The 14,352-nt window shown below is 34.9% G+C and overlaps 1 protein-coding gene across 2 annotated transcripts in view; it reads left to right on the top strand.

Moving 5' to 3' along the window:
• Nucleotides 1–14,145, top strand: part of LOC139138713 (tyrosine-protein kinase receptor Tie-1-like) — a 40,755-nt gene extending 26,610 nt beyond the window's left edge. The window contains exons 8-22 of one of the 2 annotated variants that reach the window (XM_070707219.1): nt 127–402; nt 960–1,289; nt 1,731–1,801; nt 2,319–2,565; nt 3,725–3,954; nt 4,827–4,896; nt 5,489–5,595; nt 6,698–6,893; nt 7,793–7,922; nt 10,592–10,844; nt 11,367–11,412; nt 11,745–11,859; nt 12,025–12,119; nt 12,791–12,960; nt 13,347–14,145. In XM_070707219.1, coding sequence (XP_070563320.1) covers nt 127–402; nt 960–1,289; nt 1,731–1,801; nt 2,319–2,565; nt 3,725–3,954; nt 4,827–4,896; nt 5,489–5,595; nt 6,698–6,893; nt 7,793–7,922; nt 10,592–10,844; nt 11,367–11,412; nt 11,745–11,859; nt 12,025–12,119; nt 12,791–12,960; nt 13,347–13,409 — 2,399 coding nt within the window. In that variant the 3' untranslated portion in view covers nt 13,410–14,145. The remainder of the gene's footprint in view (nt 1–126; nt 403–959; nt 1,290–1,730; nt 1,802–2,318; nt 2,566–3,724; nt 3,955–4,826; nt 4,897–5,488; nt 5,596–6,697; nt 6,894–7,792; nt 7,923–10,591; nt 10,845–11,366; nt 11,413–11,744; nt 11,860–12,024; nt 12,120–12,790; nt 12,961–13,346) is intronic. The other variant, XM_070707220.1, reaches the window with a different exon arrangement.
• Nucleotides 14,146–14,352: the final 207 nt, after the last annotated feature.

Below are 14,352 nucleotides of genomic sequence, written 5' to 3'. Positions count from 1 at the left end.
TATATATATATATATATATATATATATATATATATATATATATATATATATATATATATAAAACACTGAATGTGTGGGTAACATTTTGTTTTGCATAGCAATTGAACAAAACGATTTCATTTCCAGATGGGAGTCTTAAGATATGGTTCCTGTATAACATAAAGGTCAACCCTGGCGAACTGACCTCTATAATTTGTGAGGTCGGCAGGAACCCATCCGTCTCGCCTGATGATGTGGCTCTTATTGATCAGTCTGGAATTCCTATTACACGTACAAGTCATTATGTCAGAGGGATGTATATTTCAGTGAGCAACTATAGCAGTGTACCTGTTGATAATGGACTGCAATACACTTGTAGAGTTGGTAACCAGGCAAAACAACTAAAATCTTTCGATAAATATGGTAAGGACAATAAAGTATTTTATGAAGGTTAATTTCTAGAATTCATAATGGTCTAAAAAAGTGACACCATACTGAGACAAACATACACGTGACTCTGAACAGCACGACATGCTTTGACGTATGTGTGCACACTCCTTCAAGATAAGACTTGAAGATTACACTAGCTAGCATATAAATGAGACATGGCATCAAAATACACTGTCGCTGCGTCACATGGGACTTGAAATTTTTAAATGCTCACAAAACCTATAACGCAATAAAGTTTTGGGTCAAGAAACGCGAGCATCTTTAGATCAACGAAACGACACAGATGAAAGGTCCATGCGTACTTCTATATTTACGATATGTAAAAATTTGTATCGTGTTTCGCAGTGTCGTGACCAATTTACTTCGGAAAAGTAGATTGGAAAGCTACATTATCGACAATTGTAGAAAATATAATTGGAAACGTTTGAAATTTATTCATGACATTTAGACTGATCCACCTAAACTAGTAAAAAGATTATAAAACAATATAACACATTTTCAATTTCTTTTTTAATTTGTGCTTATTGTAGTGCTACCTAAATTCTCACTGAGCAATAAACCAGCAGTTAAACCTAAAGCAACTCAAGTGACTGTCACTTGGGATAAATGGCGGGAAGGAATAGACTTTGGAGATGGACCTGTCGAGGCTTACGCAGTTTACTACAAGAAGACAGCACATGGTGATTGGACGGCACATCAGAATTTCACATTAACCAATCCAGATCAGACAACTTACAGTGCAGACATTGCAGGTCTGGACTGGTCCACTGTGTATGATTTCACAGTGACTGTCAGGAGACCAGGATCAAAGGGAGAAGGCAGCAAGGACACATACACCACAACAACCACATTGTGTGATGGTAGGTGTACATGTGCGGTGAAGATGCCATAAATATTCCTTATACAGTACAAGTCATATTCGTCGGCGTAGCTTTTCCTTCTTTTTGCTTTCTTATCATAGCCATCAAGATGCGAGAGGCGCTACCAAGGGATGGGAAATTTATCAATGACAGATGCAATAACCATGCCGCCTTGTAAAGAAATATTGCACCATGTTTGCATTTCCCACTTCGTACTATTCAAATAACATTTTGTATGACATATATATACACTTTCGTCTTTCATGATTTTGCCTTATTAAAATTACTTGACTTATTCTCACCTATTAAATATTTTAATTTCTTTTTTATTTTTGCGAAAAATTGTCGGGAGTCAAGTGACTTATATTACTGGCAACTCTTGTTTATGACTTCATCATCGAGATATGTGATTTATGTTGCATTATAAACTTGCTATTGCAGTGCCTACAGAGGGACCGAAAATCACTGGAGCGACATCCGGTCATCCGAATACACTATTAGTTAATCTTACGGTAAGATAAATATCATTTACACGGTTCTCACATTCTAATCTAATTCTTATTTTCGTCAGTTCATACAAATCAAAATTATTACTAAATTAAAACACAATCATGTCGTCTCATATGTTTGATAACAGATGAATTATAGACAGAGACTCTTTTATAGAACCTCTGCGAAGTGAAGCAGTTTATGCGCCCAAAATAAGGGAACTTCACATCTGAATCATCTGAACGAGTAGTGGAGAAGCAAACACTGTGGAAATTATAATCATCTGCGTATGTAATGCAGTATGCGAAGGCAAATTTGACTGAAAGCATTTTTACATTCCTTGGTAAGAGGCCATGCATTACAATATTTTGTCACGTTGAATCATTTTCTCGTAATTTTTGGAGATATTCGATGTTCAGTAGTAGTAGTAGCAGTAGTAGTAGTAGTAGTAGTAGTAGTAGTAGTAGTAGTAGTAGTAGTCATCTTGGTCTTTCTTAATGTCATCTTTAGTGTTAGTCTGTTTAATCTATATCGCGACAGGTCTCTGACCCTACCAAGATCAAATGTGATAGGAATGGCGGATACATAAAATCATTTCATTGGAGGTACAGAAAAGCAAACACTCAGGATAAATATGGAGAAAAAGTAGTTTATGATGGTGGTGCCCGTACATTTACAATCCATGGATTGTTGGCATTTACTGAGTATGAACTGATGGTGTCATTCAACAACAGAGATGAACAAAGTCCATGGAGCTCAGTTCATACGGCAAGAACGGCAGAGGATGGTAAGTAAATGATGTAATAGCAAATTTTATTCGCATAGGGCCTAGCCTCTCAAATTGTGTTATGTCAATTGAACACCCTGAGGCAGCAGATGAGTCTAATTCGAGGAGGATTTCATCTTGTACACGTAATCACTCTTCAAGGAATATATGCATCCAGATAATGATGTAACCAACCTATGCGAGTCTTCCGGACACAAACAAGTACGACATGGTGTATCAAAACAGTATGAATTGTTTGTTGACAATATTTGTCTCATGATACTAGCATCATGTAAAGAATATTGCCCTTCAAGGGCATCATAGCAAATGCATCAGCAGAACAAACAATTTGTGTGATATTTAGTGATAAGAGGATATGATTGCATACGCAACGTTACCTCAAGATTGCCGATCTCTGTGCATTAGAATTGACAACAAGGGTATATTTGTGCTGTGTTGCAAATACGTATTATTAACATCTTTACTTGATATACCGCAAATGTCGATCGACTATTGATTTTCATTGAAATAAGAACGAAAATTCCCGAGGAATGCATTGTTTTTAGTTAAACTAATAAATGTCATTTAAAGTGTTGCATATGTCCTCTTCATGTAGATTACATGATTTTTGATATGGCAATTTAAGATACAGTCTTTGTGACAACTATATGATTATATTCAATATATAGCCGTAGATATGTTTAAGCAACGACGCCAGGAAAGAACTGTTACAAGTTGAAGTATATGTCAACTAGAGTTTGCGTACGACGCAATTTTGTGAACGCACACCCCTTGGATCAAGTTCACATGCTGATCCGGCTTGGTGTTTGAGGCTGCAGTTGTTCTCTGGGTGTCGTTTTTTACGATCTACTGTGGCAGTAGCTTGAAATTCAAAATATCCGAGGTCTCATTTTGATTCTCGCAAATGTCTTATAATTAACATTCCTACAGCCATACTCCCTGTGTGCCCAACTAAAGTGCCATATAACTACACTGCGATGCATGGTAGGACACAAGGTTTTTATCCAGTCCTACATGTACGCAAAAACACTTCCCGTGAAACATCGATAAATTGAAGCTATAACTTATTTTTTCGTAGTCCTTAATGTAAAGTAAGCAATATTACCGGTCTTTCTTTGATGTAAAGTAAGTAAAACACTTGTTTCATTTACCCTTCAAGTTCCCTCTAAACCAAGAAATGTGACACTGATACCCGCGGTTTCCACAATGCAACTCATATGGGTAATACCTGCCCCAACAAATGGCATTATAAAGAAATATTTGATTACGTACTGGGAAACAGACAATGAAACAACCACATGGGAACAGAAAGAGGTGACAGAAAACTTGCAAGATGTCAACACTTACCTGATAAGCAACCTTACGTATAAAGTATCGTACACTGTGCAGGTAAATATGGTGATAAACTCCACCGCAGCTGGGTATACTTGATATATTGCTAGAGATATTGGTAGTGAACCAAATCTATCTATCTATCAATCAATCAATCTATCTATCTATCTATCTATCTATCTATCTATCTATCTATCTATCTAAGAAATTTCAATGATGGCTAATATCGACAGTTAAACGATTATAATGAGAATGAAATTGGTCACAGAAAGATGTTAGCGTAGAAAGCCACCACTCAATTATCTGATTTATCTGATATAAATATTTTTTCCTTGATAAGATATTCAATGGAAAACAAACGAATGACAAACTGTTAATGCGAGAACCAGGGATTGAGAAGGGCGCAGTTAAGCGCCTCTGCATGGCAGCTATAGCACTGATGTATTCCTATTTTACAAAAACTAATGTGAACTCTTTTCAAATCGGAATAGCACATTGGCGCACTTGACATAGTGATCTAATAATAGAATATAAATGTATATATATTGTCAAGTATATAAAATAGGAAATTTACTGAAGTCCTTGTAATTAAGTATCATATCACTGAGTATGTATGTATGTGTGTTGCACTGTTGATGCTGTGACGTCATATTTATGTACATTGATTCACCGAGTTTATGAAACATGTTAGATACGTTTTAACCTCAGAAAAGTAGCCAATATCTTTTTACCGTTTGATCTGAATATATTTGATCCGGGTATTTTATTTTACTATTCCTGAACACATTGTCTTTTCGATTTCGACCGTTTGGTGATACCGTATGACACGCTGGTCTTACACAGAAATGATTGCACCAATTATTTCAGTGAATGTGACGTTTTAATATATAGCCCTCTAATTTTATATATTCATTTTTCATTAATTACAGGTGAGTGCATTCACATCACCAGGACCTGGAAACTTTAGTGATACAGTCAATGCTTCTACTACAGATGCGAGTATGTATACCATTATTTTAGCAACCGTCATTTGCGTGATTAACGTCTTATAAGCACCGGTATGGTGCTCCGTCGGCTCAGTTTTTAGAATCCATCGTCCTAAAATATTGGAAAGGATTTGTTGTCGATATGAATCCATGGGCCAGAATATGTCTACAATACAACTTAATAAATTTAGGACACTTTTCGTCTTCAGTTTTCCGTTGTTTTTCGATTGTGTAAGCTTATTCAAAAGAAATCAAAAAGTTGAAAGAGTGGTCGACGGCAAAATTCCTGACAAAGCAGAATAGGAAATCGATATCATAATTTCTCGTAATTGTCAGATATATATATAGTGATAATAAGTTGCTGAAAACCCCTTCAATTATTAAATTGCAATGTATTAACCTTTGTTATACACATGTCATGCCACATGGATTATTGCTCGTTTTGTATTTACTTGACCTATGACGATAGCAAAATCATTACTTCACTGTACATTTAAGCAACACGTAACTTAAAATATAGTCGCCATCATGCTAGTATGAAGATACGTTTAATAGAATGTGCATAATTTTCGGTATTTCAATACCGTTTTCGTATGCTATTCCAGTACCGGGTAAGCCAAGAAGTCTGGAAGTTATTGATACCAAGGAAAAGGAGATTAAACTTTCATGGGTAGAACCTTTCCCATTCAGGGGAAATATCATCTGCTACGAGGTAGGTGATGTAAGACTCCGCACATTAAATATTGATTTCGGTTCGAATCATAGGAAACGCTTATTAAGTCTGAAATGCTAGGGTCGATTAGCTGTAAACTAGCTCTATTGACGTTTATTTTAAATCACAATGTTTGGTAACACCGGTCCTTTTTAGTAACTGTGGAATTTAGATGTCATTCAGGAATTTCATACATTCAGAGTCTTCTTTGGGTCCAAATAACTACTTCCCTATATATCATGAAGATATCTGTTTTGACGGCTACGATCTAAACTCTGTTCTGTAAGTTAGTTTTACAGAAAAAAAAAGCCACAGTGCACAGAGAACTTTTTGGAAATCAGTTAATTTAGGGGAGAGATTTTTATTGGAACATGTTCACTTCTAACGAACGATCAAACTAAATCATCTGCCACAACAAAGGACAATATTAATACATTCCAATACAAGTGATAAAGAAGTCAGTTAGAGTTTTGGTGGTTAATAACGCTTCTCTTTGCTTGCTTTGAATTGTGAACCAAAGCTCCGTAATAAAATTATAAATGACGAATTGGAATCACAAATTTCATGTGTACTGTTACAATAAAGTAACTGCGTATTGGTTGCAAGTCATGTCAATCATGTGATGCTCTTTTGATTAAAGTAGTTATATCGTTTTGCTGATATTAGGTAAAGATGTGAGGTACGACAATCGATAACAAATAGTAATGAAAGTATTTTTAGGGTATGCATTATTATTATTCTCAGGTACCATGCCATATATATCAAATATCATCAATTACTTCTAAACCAACAAAGAAGTATTGGTAATTTATCAGATTATGGCTCTAAGACGGGTAGATTTTGAAAACGACGTCCATTACTTTGCCAGATTATTTTTAATGCGAAATCAAAGAAAACATGTTTTCAAATCTTTCATGGGCGGACTGTTATCCTTTAAGGCATACAAATGCTGAAAAGGGGATCGTTGAATTTGTATCATTTGCTCTTTTCAAAATGACTAGGCATTGACGTTTTCTTTGAAAGTATTTCAACGACATTTTCTATGTTCATATTAATTCCTTATAAAGCTTTTTAGTAGTCCCTTAATTTGGAAATGTCATAGATATCGTACAGGTCGACTGAATCTGTCTTCAAGACCACGGAGTTGCGGTTCGAATCATTTCCAGTCCACATTGATGGGACGGCTTACATATTGGAAGATTTGAGTCCTGGCACAATATATGAAATCAAGGTTAATGCAAGTACTGAAAGAGGTTTTGGAGAAGCTGCAACTTTGTTCGCTGGTACTTCATTTACAGGTAAACAATTGTAGTTCCTGTAAGATATCTTAGACAAGACTCATGAGCAAAATCCACATTTTATAATGTTGAATATTTGAATACATAGAGTACATATATCATTCCTTCGGACATCAATTACTGAATAACCTTAACTTGTGCCATCATTGATCATACAGATTTTCTCCGTAGGAAAAAACCCAAATAGAAAGATTCGGAGGTAACAAATTCTCTATCATGCAACATTCAACGAATCAACTGCCACAAACACACGCGTTATGTGTTTAGACAGCTTATAACCTACCTATAACCTACAGTTTTCCAGTAATAATGATGCTTCGATTTCCCTTACAAAATTTTAAAAATAACTTTTATAAGTACAGACGAAACTCAACGGAGGTATTTCGGGAGCAAATCTACATGCTTGATATGTAAATGAGCCAAGGTAATTTTAATGATTTTATTGAATTGGACAAAGAATGATTAAATATCATAAGTGTACCTTTAAGTCTCAAATTAATAGCAAGATAACTCAAAACGGGATAACTTCTAAAACAGATACAGTAAGTTTAACTTAGTGTGAATTGACTTTATTCCCTATAAACATTTGCTTTATTGCCGAAATGTAACAGATTTTCATTATTTTAGGAGTACAATAATATATATGAAAAAAGAACTTTTTAAAGAAGTAGTCGCTTTTTGACGATTTTCAAACAACAACGTTTAAATCTTAATATATGTTGCAAAAGAAAGAAAATTCATTTAGTATTGCTTACTTGCTTTTTCTTGTTCTTATACTTTCATTTTATTGCCCAACTAAGATTTCCATCGTGTCATAATTTGATAACATATATGTCACATGAACGCTTTGTTAGAAATTAAATCCAGGAAGTTAATTATTACAATTCTGTTTATTACAGTTGATATTCCAGCAGCACTTCCAATAACAGAAGACATCAAGAACGATATTAATCAGTACGGAACCGTCACACGAGTATCACTGCCTTCTGTTTCAGATGAATCTGGTATTTCGGAAGAAACTCAATTGATGTAAGATCATTAAATATTCTTAGTAACTATCTGAAAATATTAAGTGTCATCCCTTCTGTTTCAGGTAAATCTGGTCTTTCAGAAGAAACTTCACTGATGTAAGATCATTTAATATTCTCAGTCAATATCGGACAGAATGAAGTGTCACTAAATGGTTTATATTAAAAAATGCTTTGATAATTTTTGAATGATATCATAATCATAAAAGAGTAGATAGTACATGGGACCTTCCGTCTTCTTTAAAGGTATGATGCGCGTCGGGGACAGATCTAAAATTGTAATTATTATAATTAATGAGCCTCTTCCCTGCACAACAATCATACGTTAAGGCTCTAGAATTTTAAAATTGACATTCATTGGGGAAATACAGTTTCATGTTCTTATGGCGAAGAAAATCGAAAATTTAACTTATTCCCTTAGTATTAAGACAAGGATATCAGCCATTTTGACTTTCCAGTTATCGTCAAATATTGAGTAATTTGTTTTTATATTATAAAATTGCGTTCATTTGGTGATGGCTGATTCCTATTCTTGATTTTGAAAAGCAATGATTTATAGTTCCCTTAAGAAACATTCGAACACAAGCTTGCCATTTAATTTGATGAAGTAATATTCAGTCTGTACCTGCTTATGATGTGTACATGTCTCAACTTCTCAGATATTGTAGAGCTTGTGATTCTTACGCTGATTTTCAAATGAGACACATTTGATATCAAAATAAGTGAAAAGGAATACACGCTAAAAGGACTTGTTGAAACTTTCAAAAAGTTCTATGCTCGATATAACGAAAATGTGGCCAAAAACGACATCTCGGTCACTCAAATCATTAGCGACAGCATTCCCGGCTTTGACCTATTACAGTGATTCATATACTGTATCACTTTGTACAATATTTAGACAATTTTGGAACCAATCCTGACGGGTGTAGCAGCGTACACTCGCCCATTCAGGACACCTGGTACCATCACTAACTATCAGTGGTTCAGGATGGTCCTACTTAACTTTATAAATCGCAAATTTCCCATGGACCTGTTAATGAATTGCCTTGAATGAAAATGATTATTTGACCAGTTTAATGTCACATTGCTGGAGAATTAAGTTTTAAATATCTTAACTAGAACCATTTTGAATTTCAGCCAAATATTGGTCAACGTCATGTATTGCCAGAGTATTATCCTGCCCCTTGGTACGGGAAATGTCAAATTCAGCCTGGCGATTGTTTTTACTTAAGATAAAGTGTTCACCAAAGAGTATCCGTGGCAAATCATTTATATCACCTATAACCAAAGTAGCCAACACCAGAAGATAACGATTTTTGGTTTAAGTATATTCATAGAAAAGTATAGAAAGCCATATTTCTGTGGCCACAGCTTGTATGATTAAAATGTATTTTCATATTGAAGGATCGTAGCTCGAATTTAATTCTAGTACTATATCAAGAATTACGTGACAAATTTTAATCGATCATCAAATTCCCTTCATTATTTTATGTCAGTTACAAGAGTTAAGCATGCGTATTTTGCATGCTTGGTATGATTGTGATTGAATTTTTACATTATTTTGTAAGTCAACCATATATAAAAATTTGATGTATAGAATCTGATCTAAAAGGTACAATAGAGTCTTACTATAAGCCTAGTCTGAAAGTTTGATTGACACGTCATACTGCTTATTACCTTGTTCTATATCAGTCAATTTGTGTATTTTGTCATTTATCAAAACTTACAATACTATACTTAGTGTATAGTACAATACTGTACTTAGTGTAGTACAATAGAGGCCTACTTTGCACGTTCACTGAGCTTGACAAACTGCCGAAGTAAATGAATTATTGCTGTTGATGGTATTAGCTATGTAAGATAATCATGTCAGTTAGCCACTGTAACAATTACTCAGCACTTCTGAACAAATTTCTTGACCCTACACTATGTAGCTGCCATGTTAACCTTACATCATGCTGAACCTTACCTAGCACTTAAGTTTCTGGTTATACAACACACAGTAAAGCACGTGGTCAATGTTTTACGAATAAATAGCTATTACACGCATCCGCAATCCCCTCCCCCCAAAAAAATAAACAAAAATATTGATCAAAAGTCGCATTACATGGTTATGTTAACGAATGAAAACAGAACAGCACAGAGTATGAACAAAGTACAGCAAAAGAAAACACAGTCGAAATAATCTAACATAATTATTGACCTCCGTAAAACAGCCATGACATGATGCCAGGTGAGTTGAAAGGGTATGCGCATCCTGCCTCGCATGTAGCACTCGTATCTAAGTCACAATAAGCAGTGGTCACAATTTACAGACTGATGTCACTGATGGCACCAGGTATCACATGTGTAAGAGACGCATCAAACTTATCTGCAAGCCATTATCTACAGAAATTGATTTATGCATTTTAAAAGACATGTGGCGATGTTGCTTTGCAAAATCAACAAATTCTCCCTGTGATGGTTATGCACCTAACAATTTCCCAAAATAATGTATGAAGAATATTAACTTAAAGGACATGGGTTATTCAACTTACAATGTTTAATTTTCGGTAAAAGGATCATCACAATTATATGTAAATAAAATCTGATTCAGTCATGGCCAAGGCTTTAATAAACTGATAAACAATTTATAATATCTCATAGTAAATGTATCCAATTCACCATCAGAGATTACGTCATATTGCTGGAATACGATCAGAATATAGACAAGAGAGGAAAGCGAGACATTGACGCTTCAAGACTTGGCGGGTACAATGAAACAGGCCCTGCATACTACATCACTGCATTACTGCCTCTCAAATGGCCCCAACAGAAATTTTACATCGGAGATGGTGGTGTTTATGGCGGTTACACCAATGTTCCTTTGACAATTGGAAGGCAGTACAGTGTGTACTACGGCCTGAAAAGTCAATTAAATGGTGTAAGTATTTCAGTGATACAAAGCGAGGCTGATGTATGGATAGAGTATTAAAGTTAATAGAGTGAGCTTTTTGAAACAGAGTGAATATATAGATAAGAATGCATGGCACAGCACAAAGATTTTCGAGTCAAATTCCCATTTTCAATTATTTGATACCAGCGATCGTTTTTTTTAATTGATTCCTCCAGGTACGTGGCAATAATATTACAAGAGTTGCAATGTGCTTTACCAGCATTTTATTGAGGTTTCAACTTTTTTCAAATAACTTTGATATCATGACTACCTAAACAGAACAAAATTTCATATTATGCCTCTTGCACTAGTAATGTGAACATTAATAGGGCGATATCAATGCAATGTGGCTTTACTCATTTCGCTAACTTTTGCAGGATTTCTTCTTACTCCATCGGCCAGGGCATACTTTGCTCCTGTCACCGGCAATCCCTTCCATTTGTGTATAGAACTCGGTTTTATTGTATGTTTGAGAAAGCTGCTAAAGTTTTGTTTATCATTCTCTTGCAGGAACCCTTTTATCATTTCGATGAACGTCCTTCAATACGTGTTAGAGGTTGGTATCTGAAATTCGATGCTATTGTAATTAATGAGCGTCTGCCTTGAATTAGATTCATTCTTTAAGTGTTTGAATGTTCACACATTATCCAATAAATTTGAAAAATGTCATTTCGTTGCAATATTCTTACTGTATGACAAGACAAAAAAGTTATGTTGGTTAATAAGAGGGATCGTTATTGTGTGGTTACCATTTTCGTTACCGCCATGTAATCAGTAACAATTCAACATGTCATGAAACAACCTTTATAGGACAAAGGCATCGATCACTTAGCAATTACTCTATTATAAGACATTGTCTGAAGACAACTGTTTACTCTATGTTAACAGCTGGTGTTACGAAAAACGTGTATCTCTACTCATCGACGGCGTCTATTGTTGTAAGCGTCGTTGCCTTAGTGGTGATTGTCTGCCTTGTGGTTGTCCTTGTTTCAACGATCAGACGGTGAGTGTTACAAAATCACGTAGCCTATTAGTGTGTAAATTGAAAAATTTCAATTCAGAATCTGCCTATTTTAATGAGGTTTGCATAATATAAAATTAGTAAACTAAAAGAACTTGGCAACAGTAGTGTAGAGGTCTGTAGTCATTAGTGAGTTTTTTCCTACAGGCAAAACAAAAGAAAAGGAAGCAAGGAATATGATATAATAAATCTCTGGACTACTAGAGGACCGATGGAAGAGGATGTGTCCCGGCAAGAAATGAGTATGTGAATCAAGCGATATATATATATATATATATATATATATATATATATATATATATATATATATATATATATATATATATATATAAATATATAATCCCCTGGTATATTTATGATATAATCTCATGATATTTTTTCGTGTTTTTCGCGGAGCCGCACAACTTCCCGCCTTCGGCCCGAAGTTGTTCGGCTCCACGAAAAACATTCGAATACGATGAGGTCAAACCTTATGTGACAAATTGCAAAAATTTCGGCATCCTCATTCGATTCTTGGGAAAAGCTACAGTTTTAGTGACTCGAAATGTCGTTGGACATGCCTTCTATGTTTCGATAGTAAGATTTATCGAGTCACCTTTTTTGTAAAAATGTCATGGGATCTAGCACGGAATTGATCACGACAAATCGGTCTGTGTTGCGACCTGTATGTATGACATGTATGAACGGTACCATGCAGGAAAAAAATTCCGGTTGATGACGTACAACAGGGCTAATTCGGATTTCTTATCCGTCCTGCTCTACGTCACACAGGTGGCGATTCGGGATATATATATATATATATATATATATATATATATATATATATATATATATATATATATATATATATATATATATATATATATATATATATATATATATATATATATATATATATAACGTTCCATTACAGAAGATGAACAAGATAAGCCGCAGGCTAGACATCATGATGGCGTCCTTCACTACGCCTGTGTAAATGTGTTAACTCAAAATTCTTCATATTTGGCGTCTTCGCCAAATTCTCAAGAGCGGCGAGAAGACGACGATGAAGGAGGAACGTACATAGGTCTCGTAAAGGAATTGGTAAAATTGTTCTTTATAATTATGTTAATATTAGCAGACTCGTCGGAAATCCAGTCGTACTGTAAAATATTTAGCAAGTATTCCTAAATTCGAAGGACAATATTGCATATTCTCTGAGGTTATACATATCGCACACTCACAACAGTGGTAACGTTGATATTGTACACACGGACTTGTAATACAATAATTATTTTAATTTAACATTGTCACCTACGCCGCTCAATGGAATTCTCTACCATTGAAATTGGTAAGTAACAGAAAAGTACTGGCGGCAGAATACACCGTATCCCTCGGAAAATACCTTCGGAACGCCACAGAGCGCCTTCCAAGGCCATGGGTTCTGTCATATTTTTATTTTAACCTTAATGATTTTTGTTTCATTACAGCAAAGTGAGTCAGAGTACACTACACTGAGCACCACTGTCAAGCACCCTGACATCAAACACTGAAGTGGCTTCCTTCGCATTTAATATAATTGAATAGTAAACTTCATAGTATTTTACGGTATTTGAATTACTCCAATTACTCAATTACTCCATCAAACACTATTCGCCGAAAATGTCATTTAAAAAAAGCATGTTTAGTAACCAACCAAATCGGTTGTGCTCTTTAGAAATACTTTTTTAAATGATTTGGATTTTGATAGCATATTGGAAATGTGTTGGCGCAACAACAGAAATGCATTGGTTTCTTCATTATATACGGGAGTTACTGTATTACTAAAACCAGATATGAACTGAAAATGCTCACGTGTTTCATTATATATTGCATTTATGTGCAAGTTTGAACCTTTGCTACATGCTTTGCTACATTTAAAGTGTTATGATCAACACAATGAATTTCACCACAGATCAATTCTAAAGGTCATTAAGTATTCAAATATGTAATTAGCTGAAATAAAAATAATTAATTTCTTTGAGTACTGTCATTGTATCACAATATAGCATGTGTAATTACCTTTGGTCAAGTCCTTCAAGCTCTATATGCCAAACCGTGAAAGCTTGTTAGCTATTTATGCAAATTATGAATTAGCTGACATGAAAATGCAAAATGACTTTCAATACTGTTATAACCTGGTATAATGATCAATGTACACAGCATGTTTCGCCAAATTTTATCAAGTAAATGCCAGTATATATCCCTAATTTGGAAGGTTCATTAAATATGCATATTGGGAATTGGCTGAAAAAAATGTCAAATGACTTTCAATAATCTTGTATCATAGTATCTTTAATGTACATAGCAAGTTTTGCCAACTTTGGTCAAGTCAAAACAGATAAATATCGCTAATAAATGCGGGATATCGGACCGCAGGCGGGCGAAGATTGCATTATAAGCGCGCCAACCCAAACTCACTGCATGGACATCACATTTACGAAATCGAAGTCCAAA

Source organism: Ptychodera flava, chromosome 8 (genome assembly GCF_041260155.1).
Source record: "Ptychodera flava strain L36383 chromosome 8, AS_Pfla_20210202, whole genome shotgun sequence".
Taxonomy (NCBI): Eukaryota; Metazoa; Hemichordata; class Enteropneusta; family Ptychoderidae; genus Ptychodera; species Ptychodera flava.
This window is presented reverse-complemented; position numbering and strand designations above follow the sequence as displayed.